Source organism: Elephantulus edwardii, unplaced genomic scaffold (assembly GCF_000299155.1).
Source record: "Elephantulus edwardii isolate Elephantulus edwardi_28Jun2011 unplaced genomic scaffold, EleEdw1.0 scaffold00127, whole genome shotgun sequence".
Classification (NCBI taxonomy): domain Eukaryota; kingdom Metazoa; phylum Chordata; class Mammalia; order Macroscelidea; family Macroscelididae; genus Elephantulus; species Elephantulus edwardii.
Window position 1 is genome coordinate 4,355,311 of NW_006399877.1, and position 14,254 is coordinate 4,369,564.

The following is a 14,254-nucleotide window of genomic DNA, read 5'->3' on the forward strand; positions in this document are numbered from 1 at the left end:
CCACAGTAACTCTATATCAAATCCACTGCCCTCAAATGGATTCAACTCATAGTGCCCTCCATGAATGAAACACAATGTCTCTTAATGATTTATGAAACACAATGTAAATGAATCACAGTGTATAGATTATATAAAACACAATATATATGAATGAAACACAATGTAGATTAATGATTGTACAAAACACAATGTACATGACTGAGTATAAAAAACAGTGCATATGAATGATATAAAACACCATGCACACGGATGAAACACTGTATCTAAATGATTATACATAAACTAATTAATTTTTTAAAAGCAAAACAGAAAAGGAAATCACAAGCCACTACCCTCAAACAGATTCGAACACAAGGCCTCTATGCTAACCCCTGCTGTCAGCTTGACGCCTTGACACTGTTATAGGACAGAGTTTCAGGCAGGACTCTTTAGTAAGTAGATTACACCATATTTTTCCTGCAGAGCAGCTGGTCGGTTTGAACTACTGACTTGTGGGTTAGCAGCCAGGCACTAGACCAGTCAGTGCTTCTGACTCTAGACTAAAAAAAAAATTGTATTCATTGTCATTGAGTCAGAATCAACTCAGCGGACCCTCAGGCAGGGTTGAGAGGCTGTAAGTCACACAGGAGATCATCCACCTTTCTTTCTTCTGTGAATTTGAACTGCCTGGTTTGGGGTTGGCAGCCCAGCTCCTTACACACTGGGCTATCAGACACACATCTCCCCCAGCTTTGCTGCCGAGCCTCTGAGTTCCGTGAGAGCTGCTCCATGCTACAGGACCACACTCAACTCGTCCTTCTGTTCGCAGGCGGCCAGCACAAGACCGAAGGCCTGACCTTCAGCAGACGGCTGTTGCGATCCAGAAACGCGCCAGTCCCCGGGATGGCCGTGAGTCACACTTGACAAACACGCATCGCTCCCGTCTCGCCTCATACGTACATGCAGCCTCGGCTGCAGAGAGCACGCTGGCCTCTCTCCCAAGACCTAGGGTCTGTTCTCCACGTGGGGAGAAACACCGCCCCATTCTCTTCCTCACCTTTGTGTCCTTATGTCTTAGCTGTGTAACTGAGTACATAGCAATACAGACGATTTTACGCGACTCCATAGGGAATAACTACAGTTATTCCAGCAACATTCTCTTCAACCACCCCAGCGGGGCTGGAGCAGGGCCAGGACGTGCTGTGACGCCGACTGCGCGTGCCGGTTCAGGGGGGTGGGGAACGGGTGCTGTGTGCACTAGGATTTTACTGTGAGTTTGGTGAACTTGACCCTAGTGGTCTGGACCTTCAAGATTTTTCCCCTTTAAAACTGACGATCTTCCCTTCCACTGAAATGCTGTTGTGGTGTACTGCTGTGTCAATTCTGAGGGGACAGCGTAGGACTCCCCCTCAGGGTTTTCCAGGTTAAAATCTTTACAGGAAGGAACATGGGTAGAGCAGTGGTTTAAGCGTCCGGCAGCTAACGGAAGGGCTGGCAGTCTGAACCCCACAGCAACGCTGCAGGGAGGAGGGTGCAGCCGTCAGTTCCCACAGAGACTGTCCTCGTGACTAAGGAACTCACCACGGCTGATGCAGAACCCACTCCCGGCTGTCTCTCCACTGGGTTTTCAGAAGCTGTAAACTTCATGAGAAGACAGTGCCCATCTTTCCCCAGGAAACAGCTGGTGGATTCAAAATGCCCACCTTGGGGCTGGCTGCACAACGCCTTACCCACTAAGCTACAAGTGCTGCCTGATTCTGTTCTCAGGTGCTGTTGATTTGGCTTTACTCGCAGCCTCACAGACACCAAGACCCACACCACCCCGTCCTGTGCCATCCTCGGAACCGCTGCATGTCTGGCACTGCCACGGCCTCCGTGTCCATACACCCACTGGAAGACCTTCCTCTTTTCCACTTTACCAAGCATGCTCTCCTTCCCCAGGCCTGATCCCTCCCGGCAACACATCCAGGGCACATTAACACCGCCATCCTAGTTCCTGAAGTTAAAGCCAGGAGCCCCAGGGGGCAGCTCTGCTCTGTCCAGCATGGTCCTTTCTGACAGCGCACCAGTGGTCGTGTGTTCAGGGGTCAGGCATTTATTCACACGCTGGGCGGTAAGCTTTCTGATGCACATTATTAATTTCATTCTCACAGCGGCCTGAGTGAGAGGTGGTTGGGTTAACAACTCTCATCTTGTACAGGGAGAACTAAGGCAAGATCTGACCTGGTCCGTCTGACCTGAGACTGGACACTAAACCAGGACACTCAGGACCGAGACCTGTGAACACCCTACACTATACACTTCTGAACACCCTATGGGACACTTTCTGTTCTAACCCACACGGTGGGTGTGGGGCCAGCATCATTCAGAATCAAGAGTAACCAGTCACACAGTGCACGCGTATGTATGCATGTACACACACACACACATTCACACTCACACTCACACACAAACTCTCACACACTCTCACACACACACGCTCCTGGGGGTACGAATGGCTAACACCTTCAGCTGGTAACTGAAAGGGTGTAGGTTCGCGCCTTCCCAGAGGCACCCTGGAACAAGGCCTGGCCCTCTGACACACGCCGGGCTGGTCACTGCAAGCCAGCACGAGTTCTACAGTAACTGGCCTTACACACACGCAGATGCACAATCACCATGGTTTCTACGACAGAGGCCCAGCACAAGGCGGGAAAGAAGGGTGCTGCGGGCCATGGCACCACTCTGTGCGGGGCTGCCTGTCAGCCTGAGGCCGAGGGCACGGTCAGAGGAGAGGGGCAGATTTCCGAATCATGGTGGCTCTCCACCTGCCTGGGAGCCGCTGATTAAGGACCCCCGCCCCACTCTCGTCCTCGGGCACTGAGGAGCCCTCTGCCTGCTTTCTCCTTCATGAGAAGTGGAGGAAGAGGAAGGCCTGAGCCCAGCACGGGATGTTGTGAGGCCTGCCTCTTCCTCTACATCCTCTGAGGGAGAAATCAGGCAGAGGGCTCCTCATGAAAGAGAAAGCTGTGGGAAAATAATCAAAATATCACTGGGAAGAAAGGTCCCACGGGGACTGCTCGGCTGCTGGAAGCCTCACGACTGGCCGTGGCTTAAGGAGTATTTCAGGTCCATATTTACAGCATCTGTGACACACGGCCCACAAAGAGGAGGGTTTCCTTCCCACCAGCCCCAGCACACACCTGCACAGGTGCACAGAGGCTCAGAGTGGACAGGGCTCTTGGAGGACAGAGAGGTTCTGCCTATCTTCCCACCAGCCCCGGCACACACCTGTACAGGTGGGCAGAGGTCCATCATGGGGACAAATCTCAGAGGACAAAGGGGGCTCAGCCCAGCTTCCCACCAGCCCCGGCATACACCTGCACAGGTGGGCAGAGGCCCACCACTGACAGGGCTCTTGGAGGACAGAGGACACCCTGGCTATCTTCCCATCAACCGCAGGATGTATCTGTGTGGGTATTCACCTGTGCAGGTGCACAGAGTCCCAGCATGCGGATGATTCTTGGAGGACAGAGAGGTTCTGCCTATCTTCCCACCAGCCCCGGCACACACCTGTACAGGCGGGCAGAGGTCCATCATGGGGACAAATCTCAGAGGACAGAGGGGGCTCAGCCCACAGTCCCACCAGCCCCAGCAGCACACACCTACACAGGTGGGCAGAGGCCCAGCACAGACAGGGGTCTCTGTGGACGGAGGATCCTCTGACCATAACTACACTAAAATGCCCTTCTATTTTCCTTCCCCTCACTTTCACTGATTAACTAGAAAAGGAAAAGAATCGTCAGAGATGCACGTCAGAGGAAGTGGCTGCTGAGTTGAATGTGACTTCTAGTTACCGCGTGCAGGAATGCAGGGGAATGCAGCCCACTGCTGGTCATCCGCACAACGGCCATCCTCACTATGGCCGTCATGTCCGAGCCCCTCACTGAGACTGTCCTGCTGGTCCATTCTCGGGGTCGGGGGGAGTCTCGCTGGCCCTCCAAGGCACCGAGCACCAGGAGAGCTCCTGACGACATGGCCGAAGCAAAGAAGCTGGCAATGGTCCACCCTGGCCACTTGGTTCTCGCGGGCTGACTGTCTGAATGACCAGGCTCCAAAATTCACAAGAAAAGGCAGTAATTCCTTAATAGTTTCCCTAATACATTTCCAAAGGTAAATACGGACATTCAACCAGAGGCAGCTCCACGGTAGCAGAGCCAGGTCCTGGGGGACACTGGGCTCCTGTAGGAACAAACAAGGGGGGCCCAGCACATGCAGCAGTTACAAGCCCACAGCATTACTTTGCCACCTGGGTCCCAGGGAAAACGCGGGACAGCAGTCCTTCAAAAGGCAGCTTGGGCCTCACTTCACCTGACGCAGAATCTTCCAGAAGTCGCCTCTGTTGTCCTCAGTCAGTGGGTCCGCTGGGCGTGATGGGGAGCTGCACCTCACTCCCCAGGGGGCCTGCACCTCACTCCCCGCTGGGCTTGATAGGGAGCTGCATCTCACTCCCTGCCAAGCTCCCAGACTGCAGCCTTCTAGAAGAACTGCTCTGCCTGTTGTCAACTGTAATCTATCGCTATTATTTTTAAGGCTGTGTTAATGCACTTCTCATTTGTACATTTTCCTAATTGGCTTAATATTTATAGTTACATATTTCTGGCACGGGGAGCCCCAGTAAACTCTAGCATCTCCTCCAACGTGCTAATGAGGCCCGCCTCGTCCCCAATGGTCGCTAAGTGAGTTATGACTCTCACAGTCTGATTCCAAGTCTCAATGCAAAGGCAAGTCACTAAAACATCTTCAGGGAGCGCCGAGGTCCCCCAGCAGCTGTAGTCCCAGGAAGCTGCAGACAGGGCAACCTCACAGACGGTACATGTCACCCCGAGTGTGGAGAGTGCTCCCACAAACCCTGTCCTGCTGCGGCTGAGGACCAAGGTGGCCGCCTGCTCAGGAGACAGAGCGACAGCCGTGCCCGCTGTGCCAGCTGGGGCCGGGCAGGCCTGCCGACGGGCACTCGGCAATGACAGAAATTCACTTTGAGTTGCAATTAGTGGCACTGTCATTTTCGGGGGCTCCTGCCAATTAATTAAGCCTGTCAGATCAAGAAACCACGGCGTCCACATGATAATTTATATTGGAAAAGACGAGGCTCATGGAACAGCAGCTTCCTACGTGCACGTGTGCAAACACGCGAGCACACACACGTGCACACGCGGGCACACACATGCACACACAGAATTCCCCTCTCTGAGCACCGAGCCCAACGCCTGAAAAAGGGAGAAAAACGCAACAAAAGGAGATTGTGAAGTGGCGGGTGGGGGACGAGGAGGGGTCCGCATGGGGAAGAGGCAAGTTCAACTGTCCTTGTTAGAACCGTTAACTCTGAGAGCAGGAGAGGGAGACAGCCTGATTAAACCTCGGAACGAGCCCCCAGCTCCCTGAACCCTCCGTCCGGGATGATAGAATCAGAGGAGTTTATTCATACCATTAAGCCCCAGAGAACTTAATTGAAAGAAGAGAGAGCCCGGACCTTGACAAGCGGGAGGTCACTGTAATTGCTGCCGGACATATTTAACATTAAGATAATCAGGCCATTAATTACCCTTTGGATCATTAAATCAGCCAGTTGCAAAATGAAATTTCTGCCTCTATTACTCACTTGAGAGACCACAGGGGTGGCCTTTAATTTATCAGGGAGCCTGAGATACAAAGGCTGGGACCGAGGGAGGGCAGCCGGGGAGGGGGCCGGGGGGCAGGGCATCCATCCGCCATGCTCCGCGATCCTGGCAAATTAACTAGGTAAGATCGTCTCCCGTCCAGAGGCAGGAGCTGGGGTATGTAAATAGATGAGGGCAGACAGGGAGCACGGAGCCTGCACACCACTTAGCAGAATAATAAAGGAAATCATCCTTGATTATCAGTGCTAATTTGGACACTGCCGGTAGCTTGTTATGCGTGTTCTGAGTAGCATTTAATTAATTCAATTGCTTGTTAATGAGGGAAGTGACATGTGGGGGACAGATGCCACCCAACTACAGATGGGCTCTGGTCATCCTGGCAAAGTCCTTTTTTCCCATTTCACCCCCTCCCTGTTTTTTTTTTGGTTTTTTTTTTTTTTTTTAAGGCAGAAAAGAAGAGGCGATGTCAAGCACAGGTACCTCCTCGGAGCCAAACCCGCCTCCGTGTGCCCGGGAGGCTGGCAATCTAATGAGAGGCGCCGTGCTCCTGAGGCCACGCGTGGGACGCCCGGATATCTGAGCCCCAGATTACGAGAGTGTGATCTTCCAATCAAACCCAGCAAGACAAAGCCATAGCCAAGTGGTCCTGCTTTTAATATCTCAGAGTTAGCCGTGGGGATTCAATTCTTTTCAGTTTGGATACATTTTCCCTTTATCTCTATCGCCATGTGCATAAATAAGATGAAAACCAGGCTCCAAAATCAAAAGGAGTCGTCACTGGCATGGTCGGGACCGGCAGGGACCCGCTTCTCCACCTGGAAGATTCCCACCCGGGCCCTCCCGGCCAGGGTGCATCTGCCTCCAAAAGAGGGACCTCTTTAGCGAGGTTCAAGCTGAGGTGTGGAGGTGAGCTTCCAAGTGATGAGAAAAGATGCTAAAGGAAGCAGGATGGGGGACCGCACGGAATCGGTAAACTCAGATCCTTTCCAAGTCACATCAAAGAGGGAACTGATTTCAACTGTGCGCAGTGCTTCTCTCGAGGGCTCTCTCTGGGAATGAAAACACACATCTCCGCTCCCGGGCTCCCTTGGCTTTCCTAAATGAAATCAGCAGCCTTTCCGCGGCCAGGCAAACAAGCTACCCACGTGCACTGCAGTGCAAACATCATCTGCGCCTGTGTCTCTGCAACCTCCCAGCCAGATGCCCTGACCTGGGGCCTGGGCGACACAATCAGGTTCCTGCCAAGAGACCTACAGGTGGTACCTGAGGGTACCTTCTGCGCCACAGGAAAACACTTCTAGTGCAGTCCATGCCAACCAGAGGAAGAGCCTCAGAGAGGAGGATGGACACGGAGGCTGCAACAACGGGTCAGGCGGCAGAGACTGTGCCGTGAGGTTGCTGTGGAGTCAGGCAAGGCTTCCTTCTGCAGGACACACACTGCTGTGCGCGAGAACTGACTCAATGATACTGGCAACCAAACACCACCACCACAGCCGTAATCCAGGGTGAAGCAGGCAGGCCTGAACATGGCCTCTAGGAAGCAGGCTGGAGGATGGCTGTCCAGTCACTTCTGATTCCCAGTGACCCCGCCTGTGGTGCAGCAGAACTGACCACAAGCTTCCCCCTCAGCTTCCAAGCCTTTTTTGTGTGAATCACTGGGTAGGTTTGAACATGTAACTTTTGGGTAATCAACTGGGTGCACAGCTATGTTTACTGAGAGGGCTGCACTGTTTGTGGGGGTGTCTTAGAGCCCTCAACACATCAGGGACTCAAGGCATAGGGTGTCAGGAGTAGTACCTGAAGGAACTAATTTGTCCTGTTATATGTTTACCTGTTCCTGTATTTGCTCAACAGACGGGAGACCGGTCTGATTTAATACCTACCTCTGTGCTAGCTGGAGCAGCACTGGTGGTGTTGTGAGCAAAGAGGTCACATGGTAAGCAAAAGGTCAGCAGTTCAAGCCCACCATCCGCTCAGCAGATGAGCCCACGTGTGCTTCTGTAAAGATTTACTGCCTTGGAGCCCCTGTGGGTAGCTCTACTCTGAGTGATAGGGTCTGTGAATCAGAACTGACTTGGAGTCAGTGAGCTGTTTCCTGCTGTGGTCTGAGCTTGTTACGATTTTGCCTGGGGGGGATGTCCCCACAGAGGCATCACCTGTCCTAATGCCAGAACCCAGTCCCTGGCTGGGGGTGCCAGGCCCCAAGACCTTACTATATTCCACAGTCCACTCTCCAGAAACGCATGAAAATTCAAACACCAACAGTCATGAAACCTTGGCACCTACAGAAAGCAAACGCCCCCTCCCTGTACCCCTAAAATCTCGTTAATCCTGCCTGCTGCTACTGCCTCCCCACCCCTCCAGCACTCCCATTCAAAATCGATATTTTAAGTGTGTGCTTAAATGGTATCAATAGCAATTAGAGGAGGGGAATTCTGATCCCAGCCCAGAAGTAGTTAATTGTCCCATCGATTGGCTCGGCCATGACTTCTCACTTCAAATTAACCCTCCATCACCAAGGGGGGTGTCAAAGGCACCGTTTTATCTCTATACCCCCCCACGAGAAATTTAATATCGAGTGTGTGGGGTGTGGGGAATGGGAGCTGCTGCAGAATTCATCTGAAAAGATGTCTCCCTCTTCCTGGGAGTAATTAAAAGATGCTTTTCTTGACTAATGAGTCCCCTGTTTAGGAATGGCCGTCAATACCGGCTCTGCGGTCGTCAGCTTCGATTGATCACGCTGCGGCTCGACCTGGAATGGCAGTTCTCAGGGCGGCCGGCGATCGCGGGAACCAATTATACGCTGTCCAAGGCTGGCTCGCCGGGCACAGGGACGGCCAGCAGAAGGCCGGCCAGCTGCTCAAAGGCGCCTGCTTCCTAACTGGCCCTCGGCTCTGGGAGATGCAGAGGCACCCTGTTTCAGGCTCTGGTGCTTTCTGGGGAGGCAGATCTGTCCTGCTCAGGGCGGGGTTAGCAGTAAGCAGGTGTGCACAGGCTTGCGCCAGGCGAGGTATGCAGAAGGGTCAACACGCTTCCTGACGGGTATGTGGGGAGCAGGCCTCTCATGGTGTTGGGGGGCAGGCCGCTGACGGCGTGGGGGGCAGGACTCTGAGGGCGTGGGGGGCAGGCCGCTGATGGCGTGGGGGGCAGGACTCTGACGGCGTGGGGGGCAGGACTCTGATGGCGTGGGGGCAGGCCAAGCTGTGGCCTGGTGGGCAGGTGCATGTGTATCAGTGTGCACTGTGCTCACTGGGTAATCGGGCCCTACCTTCACTCTACTTGTCTATGGGAGGAGGAGGGATGGGTGTGTATGGCGGTGTGTGTGTGGGAGGAGTGATGAGAGACAGAGAAACTAGGCAAAGAGAAGGAAAGACAGAGAGAGGAAAGGGCGAGAGAGGCGTGGAGAGAGGAGTCGGGCAGGGAGAGGAAGACGGGAGGGCAAGAAGGGAAAGACAAGACGGAGAACAGCAAGCACCGGACCCGGCTTCCTGAGCAAAGGCTTTTCCAGAAAACCAGACTGAAAACACTATGGCACTTGGCTTTTCCTTCTAGAGGAAAATGTACCCCAATATTTCCTGTACAGTTTTCGGGGCACACCGAGAGTGCCCTGCGTCCGTTCCCACTTGCGAGGCCGGCCCTTCCAGGATGCCCAGGCTGAGCTGGGCCGTCCTCCAGCCCCGGAAGGTGGGGTCTAGACTCGAGGTCCACTCTTGCCTCAGGACCTGAATGTCAGGGGACCCCCAGCTCCAACCCGAGAGCTGAAGGAATGAGACGGTGGGTGCAGGGGGTCACGGTGCTGGGAGTGGGGCTGAGCTGCGTGTGGTGTTTTAACACGAACCGGCTGTTTGCTGTGGGAGGGTTGGCTCGGACTCAGGACTCCTGGAGACCCCGCTGCCCCGTCCCGACCCGCAGGGGCTTCACGGCCATTGGCAGAGCCCACCCCTGCGGCCACCCGTATGCTCACAACCCCTCCCTCCTGCACGGTACTGGGCGGGGCCGGCTGTCCACAGGCACTGGCTAATTTTCAGAATTGAACAGAGTCCCAGATTAAGAACTAGTTCTGTCCCTAAGTCTGACTTTAGTTTAATTCACCCAGTTAGCGGTGGTTCATATCCAAGGCCAGTGAGTCAAGTGTTTGTGTCAGTGTCCAGACCCAGTGGGGCTGCAGTCTGCAGGGAGCCTCAACCCTAACCCAAAGGAGCTCGGTTCAAATCCACCAGAGGCTCCTTGGGAGAAAGGTGGCGACCTCTGCCTGTGTGATTTACAGCTTCAGAAACCCAACAATGGGTTGTTTCAGGGTCAGAACCAACTCTGCGGCTGCGCAGGGGGGGACACGTGGGAATACAGTGGCCCTGCCTACACCGGACACTGGACAGACACCTGTCACGGGCATCAGAGGTGGACCTCAGCTCGACGCTGTGTTGTGGGCAAATGAAACTTACAGACCTCCGGAAAGAACTCGTTCTTAATCCAGACTCCCTCCACTTCCGAAAATGGAGACAGGAGGGATATCATGTTGGAAAGGTGGAGGGTCAGTGAAGAGGGAGACTCTCAATGACACGGACGACGGTGACAGCAGCGATGGGATCAAGTGTGTCCGAGAGGATGAGGACGGTGCAGGACAGGGCAGGCTTCAGGTCTGTTGGTCGCTGGGTCGCCGTCACTCGACGGCTCTTACCAACCATGTGCCTTCAGCAGCACACAGCAGCCTGTGCTAATGCCTCCCCGTGTTCCAAAGGCGGCCAGCTTTGCTCTGTTCTTGGCCTCACTCACCCTTCTCTCACCCTCCCAAGGGCTCAGCTCCGTGGGTGAGGGCTCCGGGATTCCCACCTGCCCTCCAAGGCTGCTGGGAGGTGAAGTCAGCGGGACGGCAGTGGGCGGGTGTGAGAAGGGAAGACGCTGGCATGTGTCCCTGCAGAGATCTCACATTCACAGCCTCAGATGGAAGAGGATGAGACAGTCAAGAACGCAATGCACACCAGCTAGTGGCCGCCGTGTCTCTCTAAGCCCTGGAGACCCAGGGACCCCGTGCCCGCGCCATCCTTATCATCTCCGTGCTGAGCCTGCTGCTGCAGCCACCCAGGTCTTCCTCCTCCTCCCAGACTCTCGACTTTTCCAAGCACGACACCCTTCTCCAGGGACTAGTCCCTCAGAAGAACATGGCCAAAGTACGAGAGGTGAAGCCTTACTCCTTGCTTCTCAGATCTTTTTACAAGACATTTGTTAAACCAATGAGAACGAGAAAATATTTGTACAGTTTTAGGAATAAAGATGAAATGAATATAAAATATGCATCAGCTAAAAAATATTTATCATTTGTTTCTAAACATTCTAAATTGCTTGACTAACTAGAATAAATAGGAAAACTAACTTTTCTAATTAACTTATTATATTAAGGATACACGTACCCAGATACATTCTTTTTGCACAAGATGTATGCATATACAGCACATTATTTTTCCCAACTTATTTCAATTTTTCTAAATACATAAATTATTTTCAACACAAATCCCAACTACTTTTCATTTCCTGACCTGAAGTTTCCTTCAAGGATACTGTATCTAATAAAAAGTGGTTATTAGGCTGACAATTAATCTTTTGAAAAGGCTCATAATTGATGCCCCAGCTGACTTCCATATGGCGGTGTCAAATGTATCAAGATCAGTTTCAAAGTTTATAATTTCCTCTATTTATAATATTGTTGCTCACGTGGATACTTCATTATAGATCTCACATGTGAAGAATGCACGTCTCACATGGATGAAACTTTAAACAACAAACACAGTCGCACCTTCCTGCCCTCCCCAGACACCCAGCAGGTGCACTGGGATTCCCACACTGGCTTTGACCTCGAGGATGAACCCTGGTAGAACCACAAACTCACTTTTCAGGGCTAGTGAAATCACACCCACCTACCAGGACTGTTACATTTTATTCTCCAGTCAGAGACCAATTTCTCATCCTTTACTTGAGTCCTAACCCAACAATCGCCTTGGGATTTCACTGTGCCTGTTCATCATTAAGAGGGACTTACAGGGTGCTGCTACCACCGGGGCCAGTCCCTGGAGGGGCCAGTCTCCGGAGAAGAGCATCATGCTTGGGAGAGTAGAGGGTCGGCAAACAACAGGAAGACCTCCAGCACGCTGGACTGACACGGTGGCTGCAGCCACGGGCTTGAATGTAGCGACGCGCGTGAGGGTGGCTAGGACCAGGTAGGACTGAGTTCTAGTTACGTGAGGCTGCGGTGAGCCAGCCATCTCCATGGTACCTGACAACAACCATGGGAGACGCTCTCCGTCCCTGTGTCTCTTCACAACCAGGGGAGGGAATAATGAGCGGAAACCCCCAAATCTAAGGCGTGACTTCATGCTTCATCCTCAGTGTCTGAGCTACAGCAGAGGTCATGAGCCTCGGCTGGCCACAGGGAGCAGGTCTGGAGCAGAGCAGAAGCTCCATCTAAGAAAGGGGACCTCTGAGCAGACACGCTTTCCTCACCTCTTAGTCGCATTAAATATGCATGCACTCTCAGAAACGGCTTATCATCGCTGAGAGTGAAAAATGAGAAACTAAACGGCCTCCAAAGAAATGCAGTTTTCCTCACTGGATAACAATTAACATTAATGAGGAACTCACCATACGTTATACCATACTTGGTTGATGAAACGTGCGGCAAGTGTATTTTTACAATAGAACATATTTTGTTACCATGAGCTTGGTTATTTAGGGGTGTTGAGATGGCAGCAGCACTGGCTGAAGCCGTAAGAGATGCTCGCCAAAGACAAAGAGAACAGAACGCAGGAATCACACATCCCTGACCAGTGCTCCAGCACACGTATTAATTAAAGTAATATGTTCACAAGATTAGAAAGGTAAGAGGTTTCCAAGAAGCAGAAAGGAACCCCAAAGGCCCAAAACAAACAACAAATTAAGGCGTGTGCATTATCCACAGCTGCTGAAGATCACATTTACATACATCACATTTACATACACCCCAAGCTCACTGACCCGCACTCCTCTATCAGTGGCCAGGGCTCTTCCCGGGCGCTGACATGAGGCATTTCTGACACTCCCTGCGGGTACCGCACCCCCAGAGGACCCACCTTGTGGAGTCTAGTGAGGGTTTCGTCCGGCCTTGGCTGCTCTCTTCCCAGATGCTGTTGGCCAGCTCATTGCCAATGGACGACATCACTCTGATGAGCTCAATGGGCCAGTCGTCCAGGTCCAGAGATCGGACTCGGGAGAGGTGGGTGCCGAGATTCCGGTGGATCCCTGAGCACTCGATGCACATGAGGGCGCCCAAGTTCAAGCTGGCCCAGTTAGGATCTGCGGGAAGAATCGGGAGCCAATCAGGACCGACGCCAACACTCGTGGATTCCAAAGGAGCCTCCAGGTCACGGTCAACACCCAGCAGTTCCCTTCTTAGACTCAAGGGCGTGCACCCTGTCCTCAAAGACTGCACAGGTCGGGGTGGCTTCCAAAACAGAGTTAAGCCCAAGTCTGCTCCACGGGATGACGGGAGTTCCTGCTCTTTCTCACACAATAAATAACTAGAAGTGTGGACTCAGATAGAGGGGTACAGTTTCCAGTATATCACTACCACCACTCAGCTCAAGAGGGCAGATGGTCACGGAAACACCTGAGCATGAAGAGGCATCCACTGCGAACGGCTCTTCGTACAGGTGTGATAAGAGGTATGAGGGGCAGATGGGGGCTGTGCAGGCATCACGTCACCCCAAAGCTGTTGTACCACTCACAGCCATGTCTACAATCACTGGCACATAATATCTCACTAGTCACACAAATGGACAAGTCTGAAGAGGGACATACCAAGCAAAGATAGGGTTTCCCAAGATCTTAATTAGGGGAAAACCACTGGAAAAAACCTCCCTTCTCCACTCCTCCCTGCGGGTCAGAGAGTGGCAGGGGGTTCTGGTTAATCATGACCCGATTTCATCAACCTTTCCTTAGGGGGTGAATGACAGTGTGGCTTTAGGCTGTGACAGTGGACCGAGGATATGCTTGCACAGGACAATAAGCAGCACTGGGCCCCCTGAGCTGGGTCACTTACTGTGTGAAACTGGTTGACATCATCAGAAGACCCATGACATTGCTTCATGCTAGATCTACAGAGGGCGCTCCGGTGGCCCAGTGGTAAGAAGCTGCACTGTCAGCCTGAAGGTTTGCTGTTTGAATCCACCAGCTGCTCCACAGAAGAAGGATGGACAATCTCCTCCTGTGCGATCTAGAGCCTCTGAAAACCCACTGGAGGGTCAGCTACGAGTCGGTTCCAACTCAGTGGCCCACGACAGCAATGGCTTCTACAGAAGATGCATCAGCTTCAACTGTTAGTGATAGGCAACACTGACAAAAGCCAGTAAGGCAAAAATCATCGGGAAGAGTCGACATTTCCTCCTGGTACTCAAGATCTGCCCCCCTCACCCCAGGAGCGGGGTCCTGTTCACTGTGAATCACCCCGTCCTCTGTTCTGTGAAGGGCCAATGACCAGGGGTGGCTGATACTGCGCGATCAGGAATCAGCCAACCCTTCACTGAATATCTAATATCTTACTGAGGGGGGACAGACCACCCGGTGGACCCAATAAGAGGGAGTTCTAT

At 52.7% G+C, this 14,254-nt stretch overlaps 1 protein-coding gene across 1 annotated transcript in view; it reads right to left on the reverse strand.

The window, feature by feature from the left end:
* The window catches only part of AGAP1 (ArfGAP with GTPase domain, ankyrin repeat and PH domain 1), a 405,039-nt gene that overhangs the window by 50,004 nt on the left and 340,781 nt on the right, over nt 1-14,254 (reverse strand). The window contains exon 15 of the mRNA XM_006893452.1: nt 12,740-12,962. Within this exon, the coding sequence (XP_006893514.1) occupies nt 12,740-12,962 (223 nt within the window). The remainder of the gene's footprint in view (nt 1-12,739; nt 12,963-14,254) is intronic.